General features: G+C 47.1%; 1 protein-coding gene across 1 annotated transcript in view; it reads right to left on the bottom strand.

Annotated features, from left to right (window-relative positions):
• Positions 1-14,996, bottom strand: part of LOC125008510 (fibroblast growth factor 4A-like) — a 64,490-nt gene that overhangs the window by 8,591 nt on the left and 40,903 nt on the right. Inside the window, exon 3 of the mRNA XM_047585786.1 lies at positions 6,594-6,596. Coding sequence (XP_047441742.1) covers positions 6,594-6,596 — 3 coding nt within the window. The remainder of the gene's footprint in view (positions 1-6,593; positions 6,597-14,996) is intronic.

Genomic DNA, 14,996 nt, shown 5'->3' with positions numbered 1-14,996 from the left:
CCTGATTGCCTTGATCACCTGTAGGTATTGGAGTCCCTCTTCATCTGAGCGCTGAGATGAAGAGGGACTTGGTTATTTACAAAGCCGGGGTTGTGCCAAATCAGGGAGAACCTACAGAGTTCCATTTGGGAACCTGTGAACTTTTCCACCAAGCAGACAGGGTGGAGGCAATAATGGGGTTTTTGAAGCAGTTATGACACTTAAGGGTGATTGTAATGATGAGCAGGTCCAAAATGCATATGTTGTGGCAGTCTGCCTGTTCTAGTTCAAGCCACAAGTTGTAATTTGCCTCTCGGTTTATCCATTTGGTGATGTATTGCAGCTGATTTGCCAGGTAGTAATTCATAAAGTTATGTGCATCCAGTCCTCCTTCCGATTTATTTTTTTTGAAGGGTGGCGAGGCTAATTTTTGTCTGTTTTTTGAGTAAAATTTGGTGACTGCAGAAGTTCTGGAACCATTTTGCTGTGGGTTTGAATGGGATCATGGAGAATAGATAATTCATTTGTGGTAAACTGTCTTTTTAAGTGTTGCTATGCGTCCCAACAGAGATATGGGAAGATTGGTCCAGCACCTCAGGTCATCACAGATTTTCTCCAGGAATGGATCAAAGTTCAGTTGTGCTAACTCTGATCATTTAAGTGAGATATTTATGCCCAGGTATTTGATATTTCCTATGGAAAAGGGAATTTGGGGTTTTTGGTCTGCAGGATCCCATGCTTTGTCCGTTATTGGCAATATTGTTGATTTGGACCAGTTGACTGAGTAATCAGAGAGGGCTGAGAATTTTGAGATACAGTTATATGCTTCCTGTAATGATCTTTGAGGTTGTTGCAAGTAGAGCAAAACATCGTCAGCATATAAATTGATCTTATGTTCAGAGACAGGTGAGTGGATACCATGGATATTGGGGTTCTGACGCATTGCTGAGGCAAGTGGTTCAATGAATATAGCAAACAGCAGAGGAGAGAGGGGGCATCCTTGTCTGGTTCCCCTCTGTAGAGTGAAGCTTTGTGATGTGATCCAGTTTGTGGTGACTGAATTAGGTGAATTACACAGTGTGGAAACCCAGTGGACAAATGACTTTCCAAAGCCAAATTTTGAAGGGTAGCAAAGAGGAAAGCCCAGTTAACTTTGTCAAAGACTTTCTCAGCATCAAGTGATAAAATAATGGCTTTGGTGTTTCTATGCTGTGACATGCTGACATAGCGTTATTTGTAGATTGTTGGCCTTTGATGAAACCTGTTTGGTCATTAAGAATTATCAATGAGCTTACATTCTCTAGTCTAGATGCTAGTGCTTTGGAAATAATTTTGATATCAATATTAATCAATGACAGAGGGCGATAGCTGAAGGGAAGTGTTGGTTCTTTATCTGGTTTTAAAAGTAATTTTATTGCAGCAGTATTCATTTTGGATCTTATGCAACCTGTGATTTTGATCTCTTTTACTGTCCTTAGGAACAAAGGGGTCAGAACTGACCAGAAATGTTTCATAAATTCAGCAGGGAATCCATCTGGCCCAGGAGCCTTGCCCATAGGCATGTTTTCTAATACCGTTAATAGTTTTTCCATGATCAGTAGCGCATCCAAGAACTTTCTTTGTTCTGCAGTCAGTTGGGGTAGATTGAGGTTTTTGAGGAAGGCCTGAATGCCGTCAGGATTTGGGTTGGTAGTTGTTGAATATATTTTTTTTTTATAAAAGCTGTAAAAGGTATCCTTAATTTCCTTTTGCGCTTGAGTCCTGAACTGCACTTATAAGTCTAAGTCTTATAAATTTCCTTTGTGAGTAAGCAAGTTTGCAATCTTAATATGTTGATTTGTTCAATCTAATGCTGATTTAAATAGGTGAATAATTTTAGTTAGGCAAATTTTGTTTGAGTCTGTTTGAGTCAGGCAGTTTATAGGGCAGCTATGTGTTTACGTTTCTGGGTTCCTTATAGAGTCAGCCTGTTGAACAATGTGTGTACTGACCTGTTGCTGAAAAGTTTCACATAAAGAAGTTGGACACGTCCAAATGGTGTCCTTATTCCCTAACCAGAGTATGATCACAGGTGAAGTGTTCCCAGCACAACAGTTTACCCCCATAGTTCTATAATACTATGTCTAAGTCTAAATATTTTTTTTCGTATGAAACTTTCTTTGAATTATCACAAAACTCCCAGTAAGTGCTCTAAAATACTCTACTTGAAGAGTTAATTAGCAGGGGAGGCACACAAAGCTATTGAAGGTTTCTTTTACTGCAATTTACAGGATACATATGAGGGTGTCTGGGCTATTTTAGATAGGTATGGCCTAGGATAGCTGCTAATGAAAACCACCACAAGAATTTGCATCTTTTTTTCTAATGATGCCTCATGTCAAAGGCCTGTCCACCCTCAGTGACTGATGAAAACCACAAACTTCTGTATTAATTGCCTAAATGGTTAGTGTGCAGAGGCAATTGAATTGTTGTCGAAGTTGAGCTTGTAGGACTAGATGGTACAATCCCGTAGATAATCAGAACTTGGCATCGAGTGGGGTTGGGGTAAAAGCTTCACTGAGGTCATCAGGTGGGCACTCTCTTTCACCGGTGTTTCATTGATAGGCCCACGACACCTCCAGAGAGCTCAACGGCGACACCTGGCGTCCCAGGAGTGCCCCCCTCTGCTTTTACCCCTCCATATTCATTTTGCAGCCCAGTTGGGGTCCTTTCTCTTGATCCAAAGCCAGTTGCTGCTTCGCTCTGCAGCTTCTGACAGTGACTTGACGGCTTTGCGGAACACCTGTCCTCGGACTCCCATCCTCTTAAGAAGCTTGGTTGTGGACGTGGCAACAAACCCTCTACATCCGACCTCGACCGGAAGCACCTGCGTACGCCAGCCGCGCTGTTCTGCCTCGGCTGCTACGTCAGCGTACTTCAGTTGTTTGCGTTCATATGCTTCACCAACTGCAGCCTCCCATGGCACAGTTAGTTCAACAATGAACACAGACTTCTGGGAGGTTGACCACAAGACCAGGTCTGGTCTGAGGTTAGTTGTTATGATCTCAGGCGGGAAGACGAGTTTCTTGTCAAGATCAACCAGCATCCTCCAGTCTCGGGCAGTCTAGGATGGTTGTTTCGACTCTTGCAGATGGTTTTGTTGGGAGTTGTCCTGCTCTTACAAAGGTGGTGGTGTTCGAGTGTCTGGGCATTGGTGGAGAGTGTTGGATCAATCCAGTGATTACCCAAGCTTTTGCCATTTTTCAGAGTTCATGCAGAAAGAAGTCCAAATTGCCTCGTGCTTAAACTTGAAAACAACAGATGTAACGTTGTCAGAAAGAGCCAAAACATTCAACACGAGAACTCAAATAGAAGGCTTCAACTCAACACTACCAGAAAGCTCAAAGCCAAAGACTGTAAAAGGCGACATACCTGCAACACCTGCAGAGGACATCATCCTACATGCCTGCATCGAGAAAATATAAGACCTGCAGAAATGTTGCCATATTTTCTCTCTCTTTCTCTCAGTGGAGTAATACTATGTTCTTCTTGACACCACTTTTATGCTTGGTTTGGCTATGAAATTAAATATGAACGCTTAACCAGTGCAGCTTAAATTAAGCACAATGACAGCTGTGAATACAGTCCTTAAAACTGCCAGTGGTCTGCATGTTGAAAGGCTTAACTCTGACGCACATATTCAAATACTTACTTTACTTAATACCAGTTCATAAGTCCCACATCCCAGCAAAAACAACACAGATGCAGCTCAGCCATCTAGGCAACAAGTTACCATCACTTTAAGACTGTGAAGTGGGACTCCTCATTGGCCCTAGAGGTCATCATCGTCTCATCTTGTCTCATCTTGTCTCATCTCGTCTCATCTCGTCTCATCTCGTCTCGTCTCGTCTCGTCTCGTCTCGTCTCGTCTTCTGTACCACTTAATCCTGCACTAGGGTTGCAGGGGTTGCTGGAGCCTATCCCATCTGGCATCAGGCAAGAGGCGGGGTACACCCTGGACACGTCGCCAGCCTATCGCAGGGCTACCACTGAGCCCTGGCAACCATTCGCACTCACACGCACACCTAGGATCAATTTAGAGTCATTAATTAGCCTAACGAGCATGTCTTTCGAGGTCATCAGGGGAACCAAAAATTAACCTTTTGCTCAATGAACTGTGCCCAGCTGAAGTATTATAGGGTCAGTCAATCACTGGAAGACGTTGGAGTCAGTCTTCAGTGAAAGGAACTATGACGACAAATACGTCTCACAATCAGTGATGGGAATAACGGTGTTAAAATAAACGGCGTTACTAACATCGTTACTTTTTTCAGTAACGGGGTAATCTAACTAATTACCTAATTACCAGAAATTATAACAAGAGCCTCCGGGTGTTTGGCCTATTGCCTGGCAACAGTGGCGTGAATAGTGTCGTGGACGTAAAATCCATCAAAGATGACAGGTGAATTCCCTCGGTAAATAATACGGACACATTCCCACAGCTAGAAGTTCAATGTCTGGTGTACAGACATGCTCTTTCACAGTTATATGAGCGGGAGTGCACCGTCTCTCATTCACATTATCAGCAATCCCGCTGCCCTTCTTCCTACCACTCAGGAGCCCTGATAAAAATAAAAAAAGCAGCATGTGATGACAAGAGGTAGAGTATGAGAGAGAAGATTGCAGAGTAAAAAATAAATATAGATATACTGTGTGTGTGTATATATATATATGTGAATATGTATCTATACAGAGACGACTGAACTTTAAAGAGTGCAACACATAATGTAATAATGTAATAAAATCATGAGCGCAGAATGTAATAATGGTTTTGCACATAATGTAATAACTTATTACATTATGAGCCTTACTGGTGCTGTTCATAATGTAATAACAGCTCATAATGTAGTAATGGCTCATATTGTGAGAAAACTGCAGCATTATCATAATCCATTGGTTTTATATGGCGCTTTATCAAAGACATTTGCTGTACACAGGATACATTATTCATTTACTCACCCTGGTCTATAATAGTTATCAACAAAACCGGTGACCAAGGGCAGGCCTGGTGGAGTCCAACTCTCATGGGAAACAAATCTGACTTACAGCTGACTACACGGACCAAACTTGCGCTCCTTTCGTACAGGGACTAAATGGCACTTAGCAAGAGGCAATCCACCCCATAGTCTTGGAGCAATCCCACAGCATGGCTCTGGGGACACAGATGTATGTCAGGACTGGTGACAGGATTCAAACGCAGACCAGGAGTTAAAGTGATTTTCAGTGAGTTTTATTCCAAAACACAGAAATGAGTCGTGGCGTGAGTTGCTGAAGAGTCTGGGCGAGCGCATGGATCGGAGCTCCAGGGGTCTTGGTCTGGGCTTGCTGGCAGGCGGATCTGGTTTCAAGCAGAGGGTGTGAAGATCTGGTGTAAAGACAGGAAAAAAGTGAGCTAGAGGCAGGTTTACTTGTCGAAGTTAAATTCAGGTTTTCTGGCGTGTCTCATACGAGCTGATGCAATGATCCGGCAGGGACTGGAAGGTCGGACTGGTCTTTTATAGGGGAGTTGATTAGGTAACGAGGAACTGGAGTGCAGGTGAGATGAGTATCAGGTGTGTCGTCTGGATTTGCCCAAACCACGCCCACCAGCAGCCCAAAGTAGTCAGCTCATGGCCGACTGGTTGACGAGCGCCTCCAGGCGGTCCTCCAGGTTTCTCAGGGTGAGCACGGTGGAAGGCCCGGACGAGAGCGGCATCCAAAACCTGCCGCCTGGGAACCCAGCTCCACTCTTCAGGTCCATAACCCTCCCAATCGATAAGATACTGTAGGCCACGGCCCCGGCGGCGGGAGTCCAGAATCTGACTTACAGTGAATGCTGGCAGGCCATCAATGAGCTGGGTGGGTGGAGGGGCCGGGGGAGGAGGAAGCAGCTGGCTGATACGGACAGATTTGAGCAGGGAGACATGAAAGGCTGGATGGACCCTGAGAGTGTGCGGCAGCCGGAGACCGACGGTTACAGGGGTGATAACTTTTTCAACAACAAAGGGACCAATGTATTTGGGTGCCAGTTTCTTTGAAGTAGTTTTTAATGGGAGATCTTTGGTCGAGAGCCATACCTTGTCTCCAACAGAATAGGCGGGGGCCGGGGTGCGATGCTGATTAGCATGGCGTTGATACTGGGCCGAGGTTCGAAGCAGAGCGGCTCGGGCTAGGTGCCAGGTGCGATGACATCTCCTGATGTGTGCCTGGACTGAGGGGACTGCCAGCTCCCTCTCCTGAGAGGGAAAGAGCGGAAGTTGAAATCCATACACGCACTGAAAGGGAGACAGACCTGTGGCTGATGTGGGCAAGGTGTTGTGGGCGTACTCCACCCATGGAAGCTGACCAGGAAGTGGGGTTGGAGGACACCAGACAATGCAGGGTTGATTCCAGCTTCTGATTAGCCCTTTCTGCTTGTCCGTTGGCTTGGGGATGGAACCTTGAGGTCAGGCTTACGGTGGCTCGGCAGAAAGATTTCCACACTGCGGATGTGAATTGTGGACCTCGGTCAAATACTATGTCCAAAGGCAGGCCGTGGCAGGCCGGCTGTTTCCTTGGCTGTGGGCAGTTTAGGCAGGGGCAGGTAACGAGCAAACTTGCTGAATCGGTCCACAACCGTGAGTATTACAGTCATACCTTTAGATGGTGGCAATCCGGTGATAAAATCCAGAGACAGGTGGGACCAGGGACGACGTGGTATGGGAAGCGGATGTGGGAGTCTGGGGGGTGGTTGATTGGATCCCTTATTCTGAGCACAGACGGGACAGGCTGAAACAAAGGTCTGCACATCCTTCCTCATGTTTGGCGACCAGAACCGCCTGCGCAGAAACGCCAGACAGCGGGCTACTCCAGGGTGGCATGAGAGTCTGGAGTAGTGGCCCCACTGTAACACAGATGACCGAACAGAGAGAGGTACAAACAGACGGCCCGGGGGGCCATTACCAGGGTCTGGCTGATGTTGAAGAGCCGTCCTAACCTCCTTTTCGATCTCCCAGGTGGCAGCTCCAGTGATACAGGCTCTGGGTATAATTGTGTCAGACTCGTCAGCTGTTTCTTCTTTCTCGAACAGTCGAGATAGGGCGTCGGGCTTCACTTTCCTGGATCTCGGGTCTGTAGGTGAGGGCAAAATTGAAACGGCCAAAGAATAGGGCCCACCTGGCTTGGCGAGGGTTAAGCCGTTTAGCGGTGTGGATATATTCAAGGTTCTTATGGTCGGTCCAAACCACGAACGGTTGCTCGGCGCCCTCCAGCCAGTGTCTCCATTCCTCGAGTGCCAATTTGACCGCCAGTAGCTCCCGGTTACCAACATCGTAGTTTCTCTCTGTGGAAGACAAGCGATGGGAAAGAAAGGCACAGGGATGCAGTTTCTTATACTCAGGGGATCGCTGAGACAGGACAGCTCCCACGTCCGAGGCGTCAATCTCAACTACAAACTGTCGAGAAGAGTCTGGCTGGGTGAGGATTGGAGCTGAGGTGAATCGCTTCTTCAGCTCCACGAAGGCTCCTTCAGCTTCCGAGGACCAGTGAAACGGTCTGGCAGGGGAGGTAAGAACGGTCAAGGGTGCAGTAATGTGGCTGTAATTTCTAATGAAGCATCTATAGAAATTAGCAAACCCCAAGAATCTCTGCAGCTGCTTTCTACTTTCAGGCTTGGGCCAATCCATGACCACTCTCACCTTTTCGGGGTCCATCCTCACCTGACCTTGGGCTATGATATGGCCGAGGGATGTGATAGTGGATGCGTGGAACTCACATTTCTCTGCCTTGACGAATAGCCGGTTCTCCAGCAGCCGCTGGAGGACCTGATGTGCTCTGCTTGGCTCTGAGAAAAGATGAGAATGTCATCGAGATAGACAAAAATGAATCTGCCCAGCATATCTCTCAGCACATCGTTAATCAGACACTGAAATACTGTGGGGGTGTTGGTGAGGCCAAAAGGCATGACGAGATACTCAAAGTGTCCCAGGGGAGTGTTGAAGGCAGTTTTCCACTCATCGCCCTCACGGATCCGGATCAGGTGGTAGGCGTTGCGCAGGTCTATATTAGAAAAAGATTGTTGCTCCCTGGAGAGATTCAAAAGCAGAGTTCATGAGAGGGAGGGGATACTTGTTCTTTACCATAATTTCGTTCAGCCCTCTGAAGTTGATGCACGGCCTGAGTGTTCCGTCCTTCTTGCCCACGAAGAAAAAGCCGGCTCCCAGAGGTGAAGAGGAAGGACGGATGATCCCTGCTGCCAGGGAATTGTGGATATACTCCTCCATACTCCGCCCGTTCAGGTCGAGAGATGTCATAAAGACGGCTACGGGGATATGTAGCTCCTGGTAGCAGGTTGATAGCGCAGTCATATGGTTGATGCAGGGTTAGGGAGAGAGCCTGTTGTTTGCAAAATACCTCAGAAATCCCATGGTATTCGGCTGGTACTAACGACAAGTCCGGTGCCACTGGTTCGGGTTTCGGGAGGGTTACAGAAGGAGGCAGAGCAGATCGCACACAACGGGCTGAACAGTTGGGGCTCCAGTTCTTTATTTTGGCTGCAGTCCAGTCAATGTGAGGGTTATGAATAGACAGCCAGGAGTGCCCCAAAACAAGAGGTATAAACGGAGAATCAATGACAAACAAGGAAATTTGTTCGAAGTGATTACCTGACAACTGGAGCTGGAGTGGGCAGGTGCGGGTGTTGATTCGAGCCAGTAGCCTCCCGTCGAGAGTGTTAGCTTCCAGTGGCTCCTCTAGTAGCTCGGTAGGCAGCCCCAGCTGTTTAACCAACCTGGTGTCCAGGAAGCTCTCATCCGCTCCAGAATCTATGATGGCTAGAAGCTCTAGTGTCTGGTCCTTCCAACTGAGGGTGGCATGTAACTGGGTTCGGGGACGGGAAGACAGAGGTATACCGGCTCGGCTCGCTAGGATGCTTCCCCTGGCTAGCGAGCCCTAACGGTCGGCTCGGGCAGGTGGCAAGGTAGTCACCCGGCCCTCCACAGTAGAGGCAGGCGTTGTTAGCCCTCCGTCGCTCCCGTTCCCCTGTGCTCAGCTGGTTCCGTCCTAGCTGCATAGGTTCGCCCCCATGGTTCTCCTCTCGTGTTCCCGGTTCCTGTGGCGGAACAATATTGGAAGCGAAGCGAGATCTTACTGGGGCTGGGGAATGCTCCCTCCGAGGAGGCGTGACGTCACCGCCCGAAGTACGCCGCTTCTCCCTCCACCGCTCACGGAAACGATTGTCTATCCGAATGGTTAATGAAATTAATTCGTCCAAACCTTCAGGTTCAGGGTGGGATACTAATTCATCCTTTAACATTTCAGTTAGCCCGTTCACAAATGCTGACGGCAGGGAAGCCCCATTCCACCCACTCTCTGCTGCCAGGGTCCGGTATTCAATGGCGAATTTCGCCATTCCAGGTTTACGAATGTTAAATTCAGGTTTTCTGGCGTGTCTCATTCGAGCAAATGCGACGATCTGATGGGGACTGGAAGGTCGGACTGGTCTTTTATAGGGGAGTTGATTAGGTAACGAGGAACCGGAGTGCAGGTGAGATGAGTATCAGGTGTGTCGTCTGGATTTGCCCAAACCACGTCCACCAGCAGCCCAAAGTAGTCAGCTCATGGCCGATGGGTCGTGACAATGTAAGCCTTCTTCAAATCCGCAAAACATGTGGACCAGTTGGGCAACCCCCCTCCAGCGCCCTAGCGAGGGTAAAGTGCTGGTCCTCCTTGATCTGAGGTTCAAAGGTTATAAAGCCATTCCTTCCACCACCCGACAATAGCTCCAGTTAATGTCAGCAGCTCCTGAATTGCTGCCTACCACCCCTGAGGAGCTGGACGGTTTGCCAGAATCTTTTCAAAGCTGACCGATAATCTTATTCCATAGCCTCACCGAACTTCTCCCACATGTGAGTTTTTGCCTCAGTGGCTGCGGGCTGCTTAGTTACCCGTCAGCTGCTTCTGGAGACCCACAGACCAACCACGCCCTGTAGGCCTCCTTCTTCAGCCTGACGGCTTGCCTCACCTCTGGTGTCCACCATCGATTGTTGGGTTAATTGCCTTGACCAGCACCAGCGACCTCATAGCTGCATCTTGCAACAACCACCTCAACAATGGCAGAGCGGAACATGGCCCATTCAGACCCAGTGCTCCCCACTGCCCCAGGGACATGGTTGAAGCTCTGTCAGAGGTCCATCTTGACAGGTTCTTCCACCAGACATTCCTAGAAGACCCTCACTTTTCATGGTCTGACATAGAATAGAACAGAAGAATAGAAAAATACTTTATTTATCCCCTGGGGGAAATTCGAGTATCCATTAGCTTGTCCACAAACATAAACAGACATCAACATAACACAACAAAATCACCAGAATCTACAGTGCAAGAAAATATGTAGATATTTGTGGAAGTGTATATATGTATATGCTGCACTAGCATGTCAATATGAATTACTGTGTGAAAAAAAAACTATGTACAGTTGAACAATTTGCAAATCAGTATTAAAAACATTTAAACGGTCAGTCAAACTAAAGAGATCAATCTGATGATCAGTTATCAAATCGGTCACTAAAAGTGATTTAGATGGGAGAGACCTGACATTCAAAAGATCACATTTAATTTTCTTATTGCTCTGTTGTACTAGTAAATTTGTGTTGATTTGGATAAGTTTCCTATGAATAACTCTATAGTTATTTTTCCATTTAAAACAGCAGGGACCAGACAGCACATCTATGGAGTTTGGGAAAGTTATGGAATGTGAGACAGTACCACAGAAGCGGCAGAGAGGTGTGTAAGACTGCAACTCTGCCACCCGGGCTGAACTCTGGGTTGTCATGGTTTTGGGGTGTTAATAAAATCGGCCAAATTCCTAGAGATAAGAGAAGCACCCGTCAAAGTGGGGTGAACTCCATCTCGTCTAGTCAGACCAGGCTTTCCCCAGAGTTCCAAGTATCAACGTAGGCCACGTTGTTGGCTGGACACCAACTAGATAACCAGCGGTGGAATGACGACATGCAACTATACATATTGTCACTGGTCAGATTAGGCAGGGGACCAGAGAAAACTATGGAGTCTGACATAGTTTTAGCAAACTTACACACCGATTCAACATTAAGTTTAGTGACCTCCGATTGGCATAACCGTTGGTCATTACTGCCGACGTGAATAACAATTGTACCATACTTAGCCTTAGCCTTAGCCAACAGTTTCAGATAAGATTTGGTGTCGCCTGCTCTGGCCCCTGGAATGCATCTAACTATGGTCGCTGGTTTCTCTAACTTCACGTTCCGCAAAATAGAGTCGCCAATTACCAGAGTTGGCTTCTCAGCGGGTGTGTTGCCGAGTGGGGAAAATCTGTTCGAAACGTGAAGCGGTTGGTGGTGCTCTGTGGGCCGGGTGAAACTATGCTTCCTTCGTACCGTCACCCGGCCGCCCTGATTTCCCAGCTGCTCGGGAGCTGCAGGGGGACAGCTAGCAGGAGCTATGCTAACTGGAGCTGCGCGTGGTCGGCCCCCACCAGCTACAGAACTCTGGCTAGCTATTGGGTTTTGCATGGTGCGGAGCCGTGCTTCCAATTCAGAGAGCTTCGCCTCCAAAGCTACAAATAAACTACATTTATTACAGGTACCATTACCACTAAAGGAGGCAGAGGAGTAGCTAAACATGTGGCAAGACCAGCAGGAGAGAGAAGGAGAAGCAGAGGGAGAGAAAGTAGCCATAGTTAACCGCTGAATACACCAAAGCTGATTAAACTGAGAAGAGACGTGAGATTAACAAGGTGGTACAGAGGACAGGTGGTTGGGTAAACTCAAAACACGAGTTTCACCACTTATACGGAAAACGTTTACGTGATTTTAACGGAGCTAAAAACAGTACAAGCACACACAGCAGCGGTGCAGAATCGGGAAGTGATGCAATACGCTTACTCACGTGACGAATGTAGGAATGTAGAGGGTGGGGAACGTAGAGGGATGGGAATGGGACTACCAGACATCTCTTCCTTTTGCCTATGTCAGAAACGAGATACAATTAGCCTAGCCACAGAAATAAAACACCAACTAATTAGCCTAGCCACCAGCAGTAGATAATAGAAATGATGGGAATGCGACTACACTCGGACCAGACATCTCTTCCTTCTGCATATGTCAGAAACGAGATATAATTAGCCTAGCCTAACATTCCTCACCTCTGCCAAAATCAGAAGTTACACACAAGAAAACGCCAGCAAACAAGCCTAACTAGCAACAGTAGGCAGTCTGCAGCACATCATTGGGGTTTTCAAGTGGGCACCTCCCTTCACCAATGTGTCGTTAAGTTAGGCCCACAACACCTCAAGAAGGCTTAACAGTGAGCTCCAGCGTCCCAGACTCACCCCCCTTAATGCAGCCACCATGCCACCCTGTGCCTTTCAACCAACAGATTAGATTAATCTTGCTACAACTGCTACCTATTGACAGTACATAGCTAGCCTTACATTTAGCATGCTCCCCAGTTAGCGTGCTTCCTCCGTAGCCACAATCACTGACTCGCTCACTCCGCTGTCAGGGACATACTCATTACAGCAACCCTCTGTTCTTTATCCTGAATGCCCAATTCACACAGGAGAGCAATGGCGGATTTCGCAACAAATCCACAGCAGCTGACCTCCACTGGGCGCACCCGGGTGCTCCAGCCTCGCTGCTCCACTTCCGATGCGGAATCTATCTGCGTATCTATCTCTCTTGCGCTCATTCGCCTCTTCAACTCTGTCTTCCCACGGATTAGTTAATTCCACAAAATACACTATCCTTTCTCTCTCAGACCACAACAGCTAATCCGGTCTTTTGAGGGTCACAGTTATCTGTTGTGGAAAGCTCAGGGCGCCATCTAAGTCGGTCCTCAGCTCCCAGGCTCCGCCCACACTTAACTGCCCTGCATTATGCCTGCATCTCGCTGGTCTGGCCTTATCTCTCTCCTGAACAAACATATTATGCTTAATCTCCTTTCTCGCAGATGAGGAATTTGCTTCAATCCGTCTTTCCTCAATTGCAGCTGCTAAGCATTTCAGAACCTGGCTGTGATGCCAGGTGTATCTCCCTTGGGAGAGGCAAACCCTGCAACCTGTCACAATGTGGCTAAGCGTACGTACACAAGAACAAAGTGGGTAGGCAGCATCCTCCCCTAACCACTGGTTTAGGTTTTGGGGAGATGGCAGCACATCATAAATGGCCCTTATCATAAATCTAATCCTACTAGCCTCAATGCTCCACAGCTCTCTCCACGACACCTTCCTTTTCTCTGAACTCTCCCAGTTCACCCACTGTCCTTGCTTAGCCTGCGACACTGCCTTAGTGCATCTCTTTGCCTCCTCTTGCCTATGAATTTATTCCACTACCATCTTCCTCTTTTCCGCTGTGGATGCCTTCCTCCACAGAGGTTTCCCTGCTCACAGTCCCAGGCCTCCACGCCCTTGCTGCTCATACCCCATGATATCCCTAAGCCTGAGGGCAGCCTGTGCTTCCTGAACCGCATCTCTCGGGTTCCACTTCCTCCCTGTTTTAACCGTGGGGGCTGTCCGCCTGACTACTGGATCTTTCAACTGAGCAAGAGCCATCTACAGTCTAGCCTTAGCACACTTAAACTCCTCTGTTAGACTAGTTACTGGGAGCTCCAGTATGCATTTCCCTTACAAGGCTGCATCGCTTAAGCAGTGTGGGACACCAAGCCATCACCTAATTGATGAGTTAATCATCCTTTCAAGCTTTTCAACCTTTGTCAGAGGGATCTCATACACTGTCAGTGGCCACATTAGTCGGGGCAATAACCCAAATTGCATATAATCTCAGCTTTCCTGAGAGCCCTGACCGGTCTATGCTTGAAATGCCTTGAATCATTTCTTGTCTCAGTCCCTCAAACTGTGCTACATCACTGAGACTTGCGTCATACCACCTTCCCAGACTCTTCACTGGCTTCTCTAGCACTGTGGGAATCACATCCTCATTTATAGGGTTAGGGTTAGGGTTAGGGTTAGGGTTAATACCTTTCCTTTAACAACTGAGATACTCCTAGACTTACTCAGCTTCACCTTCATCCTAGCCCACTGCAAGTTGCTGTTTAACTTATCCAGCAGTCTGGTAGTACATGGAGTCATCCATGTAGGCCCTAATTGGGGGGAGGCGAAGCCCTCCATGCAGCTGCCATGCTGTAGTATACTCTGCTGTGGTAAAGCAGAGCTGTATATCTGCAAAATATGCTTTGACTAGGCCTTTCATACTGCCTGGAACTCTAAAAAAATGAAAAGCTTCCCATAACAAACTGTGAGGAACTGAACCAAACACATTAGCCAAGTCTGGAAATACAGCATGCAAGTCTCTCTTTTCTCGCTTTGCTAACTGAATTTGGTGCCACATCATACTGGTGTGCTCTAAGTATCCAGAAAAGCCGGGGATTCCAGGCTTTTGCACCGATGTATCAATCAAGCCATTTTCCTCCAAGTACCTGGACAGCCTCTGTGCCACAATACTGAAGAAGACCTTCCCCTCAACATTAAGCAAACTGATCGGTCTAAACTGACTTATATCTACTGAGCCCTCATCTTTTGAAATGAAAATCCTCCCTGCTCTACGCCATGCCTTGGGAATGACCTGTTTCTTCCAAACTACCTTCATCAATGTCCAAAGAAATCTTCCATCATCCATATCTGTACTTGGTGGGAGGGATTTAACCCAGAAGTGGATTGGGTTTTGTTTGTGGGCGAGCTTTAACCGGTATGTTATTTTAAGCATGCAATTGATATGGGTTGATCTGAAATTGTGGTTTTAAACACAATAGCAAACAAACTATTTACAGAACAAGTTTTTGCAACAATGAATACAACACATGCTATTACAATTATCAAGTAAAACGTAATTGACAAGAGTTTCATAGTCAACATAACTTTCTTTTTTTAACATTTAATTTTTATATCAGTGTGATTTTTTAAAATTTTATTTGTATCCACACTAGGTGTATGAGTGTGAGTGTGTGTGTGTGTGTGTGTGTGGAGG

The sequence above is a fragment of the Mugil cephalus genome, chromosome 5 (assembly GCF_022458985.1).
Source record: "Mugil cephalus isolate CIBA_MC_2020 chromosome 5, CIBA_Mcephalus_1.1, whole genome shotgun sequence".
NCBI lineage: Eukaryota > Metazoa > Chordata > Actinopteri > Mugiliformes > Mugilidae > Mugil > Mugil cephalus.
Note: the sequence above shows the minus strand (reverse complement) of the source record. Positions and strands in the feature narration are given on the sequence as shown.